We start from the raw sequence: 16,733 nt of genomic DNA on the forward strand, positions 1-16,733 counted from the left end.
TGGCCATGTGGTGGGGTGGGGGGGCTTTCTGGTGTCGGCGAGTAGTGGCTTTGGTTTGAATGCGGTGTGGTTGCGAGAGGCACTCCTGTTCCTCCCAGCTCCACATACGGATAAGTATAATTTAAAAACTCACCTTTTTGCAGGTGACCTGCAGCAATCCCTTTAAGGAATGCTGGTTGGGCCACGTGTATATTTAGTTTACTGGACTGCCAGTGTTAAGGGCAAAGCAATAATAGGGTCAAACATCTGTTTCAGGTGTGGGCCCTGAACGTCTATTTCCTTGCCTGCACCAATATGGTGGAGAGAACCTTGAAGCTCCTAATGACCTTGAGCTTCCCACTCACTGTATTGCAGGTTTAGGTGCAAGTTTGGTGCTGATAAATGGGTCAACTCATCAAATTTCTAGGCGAGGTCCAGGCTAAACCCAATGTTGCCCTTACCCAGTCAACAGCAAACACACTCTTTCCAATAGGGACCACTGCCTGACAATGGATTTCCTTTTTGCATTCTTGGGGAGTGGGGAATGGGGAGACTGAGGAAGTGGAAAGGAACAGAAAAGATCTTGAATGGGTGCAGTGTTATTCTTAATGATTCTTGATTCTCAGCCTGGCGTAATCCTTAGAGCAACTGCGTAAAAAAATGCATGCTTGTGTAGTTCTCTAAACAGTCAAAGAAGCTCTCAACACACTTACCGATTGTGCTCCCAACATGCGATGAACAACGTGAGCAGGTAAAATGCCAGGAAAATCCCCAGGCTGAATAGCATCCCTTTTACGTAGGCCACAGCTATCAAAGAGGAAACAGAAAGGAGGAATGTTCAATGAACAAGAGCCTTGTTGTTACAGGCTGATATGACATTCCTTAAAATTGTTGTACAACGTCATTCTGATAAATGAAAAGAAAAAATATTGGGGTTGCATTTATATAGAGTATTTTAAGGCCACTGGACATTGCAAATTGCTTTAAATAGGAAACACAGCAGCCAAACTGTGCACAGCAAGCTCCCACAAACAGCAATGTGACAATGACTAGAAAATTTGTTTTGTGGTGTTGATTGAGGGATAAGTATTGGTCAGGACACCAGGGATAAATCTCCTGCTCGTCTTCAAAGTGGCATCTTTTACATTCACTTGAGGGTGGCAGATGAGGTCTCAGCTTAACGTCCCATCCAAAAGACAGCACCTCTGGCAGTGCAGCACTCCCTCAGTACTGCATTAGTGTGTCAGACTTGATTTTTGGACTCAAGTTCTGGACTAAGATTTGAACCCACAAACTTCTAACTCAGAATTCACAGTTAATGCAAAAGGGCATTGAACTCAGTACAACCATCTGAAAGATGTACAGGCATAAACGAAAGAGGAACTGAAAGAGAAAATGAAATCAAAGGGACCCTGGTGCCTATTCATTAACTTTTCACATAAGGGCACAATCCAAGCCAACACTTTTGCCAATGCAATGCTCTAACATGTCGCATCTCACAGTGATGGGCACGGATGAGCCTCCAGACAGTGACACCCTGGTTTTAATAGTTGTCAACTGGAGGGATCCAGGTACTTTGCCACATGAAGAGTAAACAAAAACCTGTTAAGTAATTCTTATCTTCACTTGCTGTATGGTAGCTGGAATACAGCACTCTCCTGCCTTCACCTGCTGGGCAGTGACACAGCAGTGAATTCCACATTGCCAAGCTTCTCACCGTCAGACGGACAATGACCAAAGGCTCAGAGACACAAGGATCACAGGTGAAGGGAAAACCAGCTGCAAATTGCTGACAGCCTACATTGCCAGTCCCATTCCATTACATGGACGACAAAGAGCTGGTCCATTATGAATCCACTGACAGTTAAAGCATTCCTGGGAAACGGTTACAGAACCTTTGTACTCCTGATTAAGCATTCCAAGCTAAACTGCTTACAATTCACAGCAGGCACCACGGTCACACTCAGGGTTTTACTCCGGTTCCCCCGATCTACGGGATCATCTGAAGAGGGACAAAAAGAAAGGGTACACACACTCAGATCTAAGTATCCGCAAGAATTACAATGGCAGAAAATCTAGGAGTTCAGAAATGGATTGGCCATAATATAGAGGAGGGCAAAACAGGCCTGAGGGGCTGAATGGCCTGTTCATAGCTCAATATATCAGAGTGCAGTTTTTATTCATTCATGGGATGTGGGCGTCATTGATGAGCTACCTTCTTGAACCTCTGCAGGCGTGTGGTGTAGGTACACGCAAAGCGATTTCTCCTGGCAAATTGGCAGAACTGAGTAACCTGCTAGGCCATTGCAGAGGATATAGGAGTATAAGAAATAGGAGCAGGAATACACCATTCAGCCCTGCTCCACCACTCAATACGATCATATACCTGATCTTCTACCTCAACTCCACCTTTCCACACTATCCCCAGATCCCTTAGGGGAGTAATGGATCAACTACGTTGCTGTGGGTCTGGAGCCACATGTAGACCAGACCAGGTATGGGAGAGTTTCTTCCCTAAAGGGCATTAGTGAACAAGATGGATTTTCACAACAATCTGGCAGTTGCACGGTCACCATGACTGAAACTAGATCTCTCTTCCATTTCCATTTAATTAACTGGATTTAAATTTCCCAGCTGCCATGGGGCAATATGAATTCACTGATTCCAGATCATTGGTCTTGGCCAATGGATTACTGGTCCACTAACAATACCCCTGCGCTGGCATACTGAAGGTCTGAGCCCTCTTGGATAGCACCCTTGTTAAATCAGTAGGCCTATCTCATATCTCATCCTGATAGGTTGAAATACTGTGTGCTCTCCTCTGCCTTCTTTTAGGAGAGTGGTGAGTCTCCATACTTCTTATCAATATTAGCACATCACTGCACCTTTGACCTTTGATGGGGGAAAAGGACCCCTTGTTCATACCTTGTTTTAATGGGTAAAAGGGCAATGCTCCACCACACGCCTCATCCTCAGTCTTCACCACCACCACCACATAAAAACTGCTGTTTGGGAAGTCTTTTTTCTGTCAGGAAGTTGAAAACAGAATAATAAATGCCTAATCATGAGGAATGGAGCTGCGAAGTGTTAACAGGATCCAAGCAGGTTGGGGAAGCCAAAACCAAGACACAGAGCTTTTCTTTATTGAGTTTATTGACTTGTTCAGCCTCAGAGCTCTCCTCCCACACTACCCAGTGTCCCAGCTGTCCCCCATTTATAGACTCTTTTGAAAAACAAAATCAATAAATTAAACTAAAAATCAAAGGGGGGTGGGGTGGTGACAGCTTCTGGTGGGGCACTATAACTAAAACAAAAATGTGAAAGGAAACTTACAAAATCAAATCAAAATGTCATTTGCAGATCCCCTATTTATATGTGCTCAAAAACAATTAATAACCCTCACCTTTTTCTCTTAACCTTAACAATGTAATTGACAAGACATTAACACATAATACACATTCTACTATATTAGACAACTCAACAGAAACATCAGATTAGCTCTTTAAAATATTTTTTCTTTCTTCTTTCACATTTGGTAATATACCCTTTCCCTGCTGATTACTGAGATCTCATTCTCTTTCTCTCCATCTCCTCTCTGCTGTCTAAAGGACTGGAGGGGTGGTGGGGATGGGAGGTGGATGACAGGAGCCCACAGCTCACGTCCCTTCCTGCTCTGCTCACTCCCTGTGTGAACATGTTCAGTCTCCACTCTCTGCCCCCACCTTGATGGCTGAACCCTGATCAGGAACTAGTATGTAGATCCCAGAACTCTGCAACTATATCAGCCCCCCCGCCACACATTGACCCACCCTACACATTAGTGCTTTCTGAGGTACAATTGGATGATTCTCTTGGGATGTGTAGGATGTACCTCTTAACCTGTTGAACGGGTGAAATTTGGTTGGTGCTTAGCAAGGGGGTGTGGTTTTGTGCAAAGCTTGCAAACCCGCTGATTTTGCCACTGTGTTCAGCAACACTTTATTGCTGGGCATCCAATTAAAACCAAACAGATGAGATATATTACATAACTGGAGATCATCAAAAACTCATAACACAGAGCCTTGAACACAGCTCTATTGATGGCTGCTAATGATAGGCTTTATTAAAAGACACATACTCTCACGCATTGCTTTGACTTATGAAAATTGTCTTTATATAGTACCTCATCAAAAGCCCGAAATACAGAGTGATTCACAGCATTTGAAATGCGGTCACTGCCGTTACATAAGCCAAGGCGGCAGCCAATTTGCACACAGCAAGATCCCACACACAGCAAATGAGATGAATGGTGTGTTGGGAGATGAATTAACCTGTTTTTGATAGTGTTGGTTGAGAGAACAATATCGTCAGGACACTGGGAGAACTCTTTGCTCTTCCTTGAATAGTGCCATGGGATCTTATACGTCCATCCTGACAGACAGTCAGATCACTAGTTTAACATCTCACCCAAAAGATGGCATTTCTGACAGTGCAGCAGTTCCTTCAGTCATGTTAGTCTAGGCCGTGTGCTCAGAGGCAAGGGAATTATCAAGCTGACATAGACACTAATGGAAGACACACTGGTTAACTCAACCAATAGAGCACACTTATTCTTACACATGTAATACTTAGCTTACCTGTACAGTAATTGCTGCTTTTTTAGTCATAGTTTGATAGGTGCCAATAAATGCAACATTATTGTCCAAATCATTGACTGGACACTGAAATAATATAGAAAGAAAGGAAGATTAATAAATAAGGCCCCAGCACTAATGAAGTTCAGGTTTCTACAGAAGATCCACACCTCTTGGCAATCTCCTCATATTAAGGGGTTTCTAGCTTCCTCTAGATTTTCCCTAGTTTACACTAGGATCCCCAATTGTTCAAAATGGCAGCAACTATAACCAGCTGCCCAACAACAAAGCATTTGATTCCAAGTTCTGGCAAGAGATCAACATACTTCTGGGAATTGGACAGGACAACTTATAATAGTGAGTCACTCCACCTTCAGGAGTTAAACAAAAATGAGTTAAATAGCCAGTGCTCGATGGCTACTATCTTCTTCAGGCTGGTTTTACATAAGATTCAATGAAGTTGACCTTGGTGGCTATCAAAGCTCAAAGTGCTTCACATCACCACGTGCGGAGATTGTAGGATGGTAGCATAGTGGTAATATTACTAGACTAATACTCTGGAGACATGAGTTCATAATCCGACCTCAGCAAATGGAGGGATTAAAATTCAGTTGACTAATAAATGTGGAATAAAATGCTAGTCTCATTAATAATGACCATGAAACTACTGGATTGTCATAAAAATCCATTTGTTTCACTAATGTGCTTTAAGGAAGGAAATCTGTTGTCCTTACCTGGTCTGGCCTATATGTGATTTCAGACATACACCATTGTGGTTGACTCTGAAATGGCCTAGCAAGCCACTCAATTATATCAAACCATCACAGTGGGTGTACCTGCACCAGTTCAAGAAGGCTTGCCCACCATATTCTAAAAGGAAATTGGGGATGGGTAATAAATGCTGGCCTTGCCTGCAATGCTCATATCCCAAGAATGAATAAAAAAGCTGAAATGCATGAGAAAAGGCAACAGGAAAACACGGTAAAAGATTGTTATTTGTCATATTTCCTTGCACTTTAGTTGCTGCCTCTTTCCTGAAGCAATTTCTTTGTTTGCAAGGGGCCTCAGATACCTGAGAAGGGCCTCTTGGTCCATTGTAACCCATCCATCAAGGCCATATTATATGATTCATTTGCATTTTGAAACGCCACTAATGTGCTTTAGGGAAGGAAATCTCAATTCCAACATCAAAACTTCTGTTGGGAAATCGCACACATAGAGCTCACCAATTTTTTTTTTTATTTGTTCATGAGATGTGGGCGTCACTGGCCAGGTCAGCATTTATTACTCACCCTGATTGCCCTAGTTCAGAGGGCATTTAAGAGTCAACCACATTGCTGTAGGTCTGGAGTCACATGTAGGTAAGGACAGTAGATTTCCTTCCCTAAAGGACATTCATTAGTGAAGCAGATGAGTTTTTACAACAATCGACAATAGTTTCATGGTCATCGTTTAGATTTTTAATTCCAGATTTTTATTGAATTCAAATTTCACCATTCACTGTGGTGGGATTTGAACCCGAGTCCCCAGAGCATCACACTGGGTCTCTGAATTACTAATCCAGCAACAACACTACTACACCATCACCTCCCCTGTTCACTTACCAGGACATCCTGTATAGAGATTACAGAACAGGGGAATGCTGTATCTGATGTCACCTTCACAATTACTGAGTCTTCACCATCAGGAAACTTGTACTTAAAGTACTACAAACAAAGAACAGAAATAGAGGGTGAGCCAACAGAGTTATGCGGTAGATCATCTCAAGTTCCCATGCAACCCAACACTTGGGCACGCGTTACCATTATCATAGAAAGTGCTCTGGGATAAAAAGGCCAGCATAAGGACATTGCAATAGCTTTCAGTGTCCTGGATTAGGAAAGGGAAAACTGGCTAGGTTTTCTGCTCCAATATCTGTCCAGTGATCTCCTTTGTGGACACTTAACTGCTAACTGCACAGTGTAACAACCATAACAAATATTACTCACATTTATACAGGGCAATTAACACAAAGAAATGTCCCAAGTTCCTTCTGAAAGATGAGTAAGGTAACAGTGTAGTCACTGGATGAAGCCAAAATTGGAATGGCTGTGAGGCCCTCCTCAGCCAGATTGCTTGTCCATCAGTCCTCGTTATCTAAGCTCGTACGTGAATAACAGCCACTTGAGCTTGAACCCAAGCCCAGAAAGGGCATCAAAACCTTTAGGACAGGACAGGGGAAAGTTCTCACAATCCAAGATATCTTTTTCTGTTTCTCAAAAAGGATGCCGATCCCTTTGATCTATCTTGACATGTAACTGAGGAAATCTGGGCAACACACCTTGCCCTCTCTCCCCCACTTCAATGCCCCTTCTATCTCTTCCATCTGCAGATTTGCCACCTCACTGAATGAGATTGTTCAGTAATAAGTGAGACATGCTGCCGCCTGCCCTCTGAGAATAGCCTGTTCACCCCCACCTTCATGAATGAACACCCAAATGTCCCCTGATACTTTGAAAAGATGGTGGATCCTCCATTCAGAAAAGGAACTTCCTTAGACTGAGCAGCAATTTGAAGTATCAGCCGTTACCTGAGGTTGAGATGGTGTCGCGTTGAATCGGAATGGTGCCGCAGTTCTGTGATAAAAATAAAATGTTTTAAACGATTATCATATAATTAAAACTCAAGAACCTGTTGTAACAAAATGGAAGATTCAAGGTTCTTGCTGCCAATTGGGCTTTTTCTGACTTTAAAAAAATATATACTTGCATGGGATGTGAGCTGGTCATTGTTAGCATTTTTAACATGGCTAGTATTTATTGCCCATCCCTAATTGCCATTGAAAGCAGTTAAGAGTCACCCACATTGCTATGGATCTGGAGTCACATGTAGGTCAGACAAGGTAAGGACAGCAGGTTATTTCATATCCTCATGACATGGTTGCTGGTTTCTGATATGTGTGGCCAGAGGGTACTCTTACTTGTTTGTTATCACTTGATATAAGATCAGTTACAGAGTAGTATGTCTCTCATGAGTACAGTCTGTTCCATTCTCTCTCCTAAGAGTCTAGCACATGATTACTGATGTCACTGATACATCATGGTCTACATCACTCATTACCATAGCTATTCTATTAACCCATTACGCGACACCTCCCCCCCAAGTATTCTATCAACTTCTTAACAATGTGAAACCATATTTAAAACTATTTACGTTGCATTTCTGTAACTCCCTTTTACTACTACAGATTCTACCCAATTCCTATTCCTACTCTTGCCCCCTCAAGTCACTATTATGAGGGATTCAGTCTCCTACAGTGTTCTCAGCTCTTTGGGAAGATGTCTTGGAGACATGCAGGCATTCCTTTTTTTCTTGGAGGAAGTCATCAACAGCTTAGTGGGGCAGCAGCATTGCAAGGCTGCTGGTAATTGGGGTTTAGACTTCAGGACAGCTGAACTATAAAGGACCATGGATCTTTTTCAAAGAAAGACTGATCCAAAGGAGATAAGGCTGAAGGACATCAACATCTGGCCTCTCTTGAACTAGAAGAGAAGAAATTAGGATTCTCTCAGGAATCTTCTGCTCCCTTGAACCACACTGGGGAAAGACCTGAGAAGAGGAAGGATCTTTAACTTCTATGAAGATTTTCCCAGCCGTATCATTCACTGCTGCATTGGCAATGAGAAAGGTATTGATGACCTGAGATTCTAATGAATCTGGACATCGAGAAGAAGAACGACAAAATTCTTGTAGGCGTTGCAGGAAATGAAGAAGAGATGATGACCCGATGGCAGTTCAGAAAGGACGCTCACTTTCTGTGGGCTGTGGTAACATTGCCACAATTTTCTCTGTGTGAGGCTACTCCACCGTGGGCAATTGGAAGAATTTTTGGGGATAAGAGGATAAGACATCACCATTTTCTGCAATGGGATGGATCTCTAAGACGATATGAAGACAAATTTCCTGTACAGGATTCTGAAGATGTAGGAGCACTGAAGATGTTGCCTCAGCTTCTGTGCTGAAGGACAGCCCTAGTGGGAAGAAGATTTTCAGCTGGGGTTGAAAGTGGACGTCAATTGACTTTCCCCCATGGAAACAGGCGTTACCAACTCTCTGGCAGTGTGATCCTCTATTAACTCAAGCATGGAGTCAAGCACACTGTTCTCCCTGGACAACACTTCATGGTTATCCAGCAATATACAAGACATTGCATTGGAGGTTCAGTGAAATAAAGATCAAAATGCTGCTCTGCTGCAGTAAACATAGCTGACTCCTTAAAAAAAAACAAGAGACTTCATATGGTTCAGCTGTAGAGTTGATCAGCTGCTGTAGGCTGAAAATCCACTGGTTCTACATAAATTCATTGGAAATTCTTCCATGAAAGGCATTGAGTTGTCCAGCTGCAGGTTATCATCAGTATTTCCAGAGTAACCAGTAGTACGCCAACATCTCCACTCAATAAGGATGCGCATTAGGTGTGAACAACATAGAGAGAATCAATGATCTGTTGCCCCTTGTAACAAAGACCCTACCTTTTATTGGAGAGTTTGTGCCACCTGGATCTTGCAATTTAATATCTGAAGGAAGAAGGGGAGTTGGCTGAATGTCCAGATGATCAGCAAATATGTTAACACCAATTCCAGTATCAATCTTAAAGTTGGTGTCAAAGTCTTTAACTTGCACTGTAACTGACCAATTGTCTTTATTAAGACCATTTAATTCCCCTAGAAACTGTAATTTTGTCTCTGTCATGATTTCCAATTTCTTGTATGGGATGCATTTCATAAATACTCTCTCGTCTTCCTCCTCTATTAAAGTTGTTGGACTTACAGAAGCACTTGAAGTGTCCAGTCTTCCCACATTAGAAGCATTCTGCACCTCTTGCTGGGCAATCTTGGCGTCAGTGTTGTTTTCTTGCGCCACAATGTAAGCATCTCAAAATGGCTGCTGCCGGTTTTCCTGCCCTTTCGCCCATTTTGGCAGGCTTTTGAGTGTGTGGGGCCACTGCCCTTGGGCCTAGTCCCCCAGTAATGGGATCACCTAGCGCCTCGGTGTCATGACGGACTATAGTCCAATTTATCTCTGAGTTCGGCCTGCCTCACCATATTGAACTGCTAAAGTGAGGATGTCCATGGCCTGTAAAAAAAACTGAGAGCTTTTCATCCAGGACCCTGATGACAATGCGGTTGTGAATGTGTTCATCTTTCAATGCCCCATATCCGCAAGAGCTAGCTAGACGATATAAGAAATAATTAGACTGATTCCCCTGGTCTTTCGATTATGAGGTTTCGTCTTAGGCTAAAATATGTGTTGAAGACTTTGAGGACAGGGTTGAAGTCTGCAGGTGTTCCTTTCACCCCGCTGTCACAAGAGGACATCATCGGCTACCGGTCCTACAGCATAAAGGAATGAACTAACCTGGCATTTCTGATCTTTAGCTTTAAGGCCCGATGCTTCTCGATACCAGAGGAAGTGTTTCTTACAGAACTCTCACTTTTGGCCCTCGAGACTTTCGAACAGGCAGGGTACAGGCAGTGACTGCTCACCGGGTATGGACATCGTTACTACTTTCCAGTTTGCCTTCTCCTTCGGTAGGTTTGTACAGGCTTCCTTCTACCAGGTTTTCCTGCACTTTCTTGCCATGGTCCCATCAATGGCACCAATTGTCACCACTGCTGCTACCATGTTTCATATATTCGTGGTGTGGTTGCTGGCTTCTATTATGTGTAGCCTTTTTTATCTAGAGAGACTGAAGCCTTATTCTGGTACTTACTCCAAACTAGTTTATTAACAATTAACACCAAAATAAGATAGGTTATAGAGTAGGTATGTCTCTCATGAGTACCGAGTGTTACACACTCTGTCCTGAGAATCTAGCACATGACTGCTGATGTCACTGTTACATCCTGGTCTACATCACTCATTACCATACCTATTCTATTAACCCATTACACTACACAGATTTCCTTCCCTAAAAAGCATTATTGAACCAGATGGGTTTTCACAATATCAATGATAGTTTATGGTCACTATTACTGAAACTATTTCAATTTCAGAGTTTTTTTTATTAATGAAGTTTTTTTAAAACTTAATTGAATTTAAATTCTACCAGCTGCCGTGGTGGGATTTGAACCCATATCTGCTAAACCTGGGCTTCTGACTTATGAGCCCAGTGACATTACCACTATGCCACCCTCTCCCCATCTGAATGGGTTGGTGAAAGGGCAGAAGCAGTGAATCAGGAACATCAGGTCAGAGCTGAGCTCTCGACTTTCTACCAGACAGTGGCTGTTACAGTGCCAGTGATTTCTGTCACCACATTGAGCACCCTATGAGTTTGCTGTTTAAAACATGAGTTATTATTTTCTGATGTTTCCACAGAAAGCTAATTAGAAGGGGAACTCTAATTAATTTTTTGCTAACACGTGATAACCTTAAGCTTCATGAGACAATTTTGTTCGAAACAGTCATTCAGCCAATTCCATCTTATTCTACTGATGAGGTCATTCCTCTTCATTTACCCCAATCTAATACAATGGAAGCACAGTGAATCATAGGGTGGAGCCCCTAATGCATCTCCTTTGCTCCAAAGATCAATTTAGTTAGATGTTAATCTGATAACAACAGATGCTACACTTAGAGGAGGAGCCAAGAATGTTTTCAGTAGTATTGGAAGGGAAAATGGCCTTCTGGCAGACCTCAGTGGTGAGTCAAAAGGAACTCCTAGGAACACCATCTACCCACCGATCGCAATATTATCCAAGGATCTTCCATCATCTCCACCTCTTTCTCTCATCTCATCCAACTGTCCTCTTCCCTCTTCCTCCCCTCTGTCATTCATCTTGGCTTCACCATCTTCGCCTCCCATGCTCCTTGTTATTCCCTCATAATGCTCATTCTTCCCCACATTCTCCTCATTTTCTCCTCTCTCCCTTTCCTTCTTTACATCCATCATCCCCTTCATCTCCTCTGTTCCTCATTTCTCCATCTCCTTATCATCTTGCCACCTCCCCATGTTCCTCCGCCTTTGCCTCTGCCCCGCCACTCTTCCCCTCACTCCACCTCCCTCATCTCTCTCCCCAATCTTCTTCCTTCTCTCTCCCTCCCCTCATTTCTCTCCCTCCGTGTTCCGCTCCCCTCTCTCCCTCCCCCCATGTGCCTCATCTCTTTCCCATCTCAGTCAAGTTATCTCCACTACCTCTAACCCTGCGTGGTCTTGATTAGTTTAAAGAAATTACACAATTAAATTAACAAATGGAAATTAAATTAACAGATGGACAAGGTTAAAACTTTCAGTATTTAACTGAGAAAAGTACCATTCCAAGGTTGATTTGCAATAGCCTTTTTCTGTACAGAGACCATCGACATGATAAGAACCTGCTGGTGAAAGGGCATCAAAACCTTACATGTGGAACCACAACCTGGTAAGGATGAAGCAGCCTAACGTATCACTGTGCTATTTCACCTACCTTAGGACAAAATGCTCTATGCGTTTCACATACAGTTGGACTGAGGCATTTTTTTCAGACAGTGTCGAAACATCCACATAAAAGTATTGCATCTGCGATTCACTCTTTATCTCTGGTTGACAAAGCGTACGACTCACATCCTGATAGATATATTTCCTCTGGTAACTACAGGAGGAAGAAGGAGGTTATATTGGGCTTTAACTGCATGGTAAAATCTGTAGTGCTCAGCAGGGTGGTCCAAGAGAAAGGTTCAGTATGTGAGCTTCACTGACCCAACCAACCAAACAGAGCACTGGAAACCTTGTTTAGCTTTCTTCTTTCCTGGACATTTCAACAGGCACTGGGCACATTCTGCTATCTCACCCAAGCCGCCATTCTTCATGTGTGGGTCCATATCATGAACGTTGCCAAACTATTGGACTGCAGGAACCATCACCACTGAGCCCAATCCTGACCTTACCCAGAAACAGTTCCCAACAGAATTCAAGGATTGCAATCAGGAGGGAGCTCGTTGGCTGATTTCCGGCCATCCTTCATTAACCCAGGAATTTAATGCCAATTCTAACACTCTTGTCGGCTGAGTATCCTGGATTACTGTTTGCCAGAAAAGAGAAGGCTGAGGGGTGACCTAATATTTAAGGGTTTTGATAGAGTAAGCGTAGGAAAGATATTTTCACCTGCGGGGGAGACCAAAACTAAGGGCAATGAACATAAGATAATCACTGATAAATCCAAAGGGTATTCAAGAGAAACTTCTTTCCTCAGAGAGAATGATTAAAATGTGAAACTTGCTACCACAAGCATTAATTGAGGAGAACAGCATGGATGCATTTAAGGAGAAACTGGGTCATCACATAAGGAATAGAAGGTTATGCTGATTGGGTTAGATGAAGTAGATTGGGAGGAGGCTCGTGTACAGCATAGCTACAGGTGCGGACTAGCTGGGCTGAATGTCTTGTTTTCCTGCTGCACATTGTGTACAATTCCATGTCACCCATGAGACTTGTACACTCCACACAGACTAGGAACTGAACTCTGGACTTTAATGGGCTGTGTGGTGCCCTTACCAAATGATTAATTGCAGAAGCATTTCGAGTAGAGTTAAGGGCTTTATGTGAGGTTAACGCTTAAACTACTCAGAATCCATTCTTTGTGAAATTTGCTGAAGATGTTCGTGATGCTCATTCACACTTGATCTGACAGGCAGGACTGAACATACACACTTTGTGGGGCACTAGCCAACAGCATATGCACAGGTTATTTATAAACTAGAAGCATACTGCACCAACAGGACTAATAGCTGAATGGGTTTAGGTAAAGACTAAGGAGAAGGAGAGGGCCATTAATCTGATAATACACCCATAAAATTCAAATTACAATTAAAAGACATAACTGCACAGAGAAATAAAAGAAAATGTAATTAAACACATTTAGTCAGACAAGCGGCTCAACTGGAGTCAATGTTGGTAAATTTGATTGTACAGGTTTTCAAACAATGCTTACAGGACACTCAGAGGTCCCTGAAAGCATCCTGGGGGGGTCCCTGAAGTCCTTTGGATTTCTGTATTGACTGAGTTAACAATATTTCTGCTTCCTGCAATGATAACACTGCTTTCTTGTTTTGGTAGCTGACTGGGGTTTAGAAGAGTGAGGAGTGATTTTATTGAAGTAAATAAGATCCTGAACGGCCTTGACAAGGTGAATGTGGAAAGGATGCTTCCTTTTGTGGGTGAGTCCAGAACTAGGGGGCATTGTTTTAAGATTAGGGGTCGTCCTTTTTAGGACAGAGATGAGGAGAATTTTTTTCTCTCAGAGGGTTGTGCGACTTTGGAACTCTCTGCCTGAGAAGATGGTGGAGCCAGAGTCATTGAATATTTTTAAGGCAGAGGTTAATAGATTCTTGTTAGGCAAAGGAATCAAAGCTCATTGGGGGTAGGTGGGAATGTGGAGCTTGAAACACAAACAGGTCAGCCATGATCTTAATGAATGGCAGCGCAGGCTTGAGGGGTCGAATGGACTACTTCTGCTCCTATTTCATATGTTCAACTTACAGGGAGTCCTCTACGGCGATACAATAGAAATTCACTGCTGTAAGAAGGCAACAACAACATGCATTTATATAGCATCTTTAATGTAGTAAAGAGTCCCAAGGCACTTCATAGGGGCATTATCAGACAAGGCACAAAAAAGACAGAACGCTGTCTCATTGGTAGAATTCATCAGGACCTCTTCATGACTAGCTATGCGTTGTGAATTGCAGCCAGCTGTTGCTTCCCATTCACTGACTTCAACTCAGTCATCCTGGCCTTCCAACTCCCTCCACACTGTTGCCACCTTTTATCCAAAAGATTTTCTTCTCAGACATCACGGCCCACACTCTCCTCTGCTCCAATTCAGGCCCATTGCTCAAACTCCACACCTTGATCTCCACAATCAGAGGTCAGTCTTTCAATCGCTGGCCGCCCTGCTTTCTCTGTAACTCCCTCCATGAACCGCTTGGCTTTGTGCGGGTTTAACCTCCCTTTAAAAATATCAAAAAAAGCAAATCCTTTCTCTGAACATTTTTTTAATCCATTCACAAGATGTGGGGGTCCCTGGCAATTACTCCCCATCGCCAGTTTCCCTTGAGAAGGTGGTGGTGAGCTGCCTCCTTGAATACAACTGATTGGCTTCCTAGGCCATTTCAGAGGGCAGCTAATTGTCAACCACACTGCTGAGGGCCGGAGTCACAAATAAACTAGATCGGGTAAGGATGGCAGATTTCCTTCTCTGAAGGATATTAGTGAACCAGATGGGTTTTTACAAAAATCCAAGGGTTTCATGGCCACCATTACTGATATGAGTTTTTTATTCCAGATTTTATTTAATGAATTGTGTTTAGATTCTACACCTGCTGTGGTAAGGTCTGAACTCATGTCTCCGAATCATTGTGTTCACCTCTCCACCTTAATTTTTCTCAACTCATCCTCTCCTCCTTGGAAAGCACTCAAGACGCTTCTGTGCGTTAAGGGGTACTACAATATGGATGCTGACAGTGAAGCAGCTGAAACTACTTCAGTTAGTCAATATAGAAATCTGAAGGAACTCAAAGACCCCTAGAATACTTTCAGAGACCACCTCCATCCCAAAGCGAGCCCTGTTTGAAAACCTGTACCATCAATTTTACCAACATTGCCTCCAGCTGAGTGTCTACATCTAACTAAATGATCTTATGTGCTCAAGCAGAGACAGATATTTCAACACCTGGCTACCAAGTTCAAAAGTTGTTAAATTTTAACAGAATAGCAATTACTGGCCATGTTGTCAGGGTCCAATTCTGAGGAAATGTTATCGGCCTGAAATGCTAACTCCGTTTTTCTCTCTCACCGATGCTGTCTGACCCTTAAAGAGTATTTCCAGCATTTCCTGTTTTTACTTCACAATCCAGTCTGCTTAGGATTTAACTAACTAGTAGACTTGTGACACGGAGGAGTTGTTGATCTGTTTTTGAAGTTACATTCCCTTTTATTTCTGGTATTACAAGCCTGGTTCTATGATGTCTTTATCTGGACAGACAGGTCAACTACAGGTCAAGTTCTGTGGCAGAATTAGACTAACCCAGTTATACACAAACATTGCTGTGTTACCTTGTGGGTAGGGAATATAGCCGGAGTTATCTGTGCACATATTAAGCAAGCTAAATAGCAATCCGGGGCTTCTTTAACCAGGTTTTCTTGTCACATGTCCTAATATCTTTTAGCATGCCTTGGTGTCAAATTTTGCCTGGTAATGCTCCTGTGAAGCACCCTGGGACATTAATACTATATTAAGGGCGTTAGGTAAAGGCAGGTAGATGTTGAGGGGAACGCAAGGAGTTCAGAATTCTGGGGGAAAGTCCTCATTCTGTCATGCCTTGTCCAACAGAACACATCTCTCAGCTCAAAAGACAAAAAGAACAGCAATGTTTCAGTGTAAAACTTTCTCAAGCACAAACAGTGTGGGAATGGTTTGTTGCATTCTGCCAATGCATGGACTCACTCGTGGATCAAAATTGAGGGTGCCCTACTTGTTGCTTAACTGTCAATTGAGAATTTATGCACTTATTGAAAAGTGACAGCTAGCCAACAAAAGACAGGTTCAAACCACAAAGAAGTATAATTCTGGATTGCTGACAGGAACTCGAGCTTCACATTAAGGAAAGTCAACACCTAGAACAAACTCTCTGGGTAGGATAATGGAGGGCAGTCTCTTTGAGGACCCCTGATGAAGCCAGACACAGACCTGGTCAGCTGCATTTAGGGCAGACAAACTGCGCAAAGGGAACCCCAAGCAGATCTTAGGATGCCAATTTTCATAAGTAAAGGGCAATACTCCTGTTCCGGAGCATGGGACCTGGACACCTCCTTTCCTGCCTTTACCAATATCTGCATATCTGCATATCTGGTGTGGAATGTTGTCCGCCATATTGGATGTTTCGGTGCCTGTTTACAACTGAGAAATAGGGACACCACCAATGAATTTCTAGGCTATTTGATTCTGCTAAGAATACGATCAGTAGCATTGCTGCATAGACAAATAACTCAAGAGGTTTCCTAGTCAAGAGATCGGCAAAAACCACTGATTTGCAATTTTCACAGAAGAATAGACTTAATTGCAAATCTGCTGCTCAAAACGCGGTAAAAATCCCCAAACCTGTGTATATAGATTTGACCAA

The 16,733-nt window shown here is 42.8% G+C and overlaps 1 protein-coding gene across 1 annotated transcript in view; it reads right to left on the reverse strand.

Annotated features, from left to right (window-relative positions):
- The window catches only part of sidt2 (SID1 transmembrane family, member 2), a 78,643-nt gene that overhangs the window by 48,081 nt on the left and 13,829 nt on the right, over positions 1–16,733 (reverse strand). The window contains exons 3-9 of the mRNA XM_041174303.1: positions 12,041–12,205; positions 7,162–7,207; positions 6,197–6,298; positions 4,596–4,679; positions 2,905–3,004; positions 1,916–1,981; positions 693–786 (exon numbers count right to left, since the gene is read on the reverse strand). Of these exons, the coding sequence (XP_041030237.1) occupies positions 693–786; positions 1,916–1,981; positions 2,905–3,004; positions 4,596–4,679; positions 6,197–6,298; positions 7,162–7,207; positions 12,041–12,205 (657 nt within the window). The remainder of the gene's footprint in view (positions 1–692; positions 787–1,915; positions 1,982–2,904; positions 3,005–4,595; positions 4,680–6,196; positions 6,299–7,161; positions 7,208–12,040; positions 12,206–16,733) is intronic.

This window comes from Carcharodon carcharias, chromosome 25, assembly GCF_017639515.1.
Source record: "Carcharodon carcharias isolate sCarCar2 chromosome 25, sCarCar2.pri, whole genome shotgun sequence".
NCBI classification, from domain to species: domain Eukaryota; kingdom Metazoa; phylum Chordata; class Chondrichthyes; order Lamniformes; family Lamnidae; genus Carcharodon; species Carcharodon carcharias.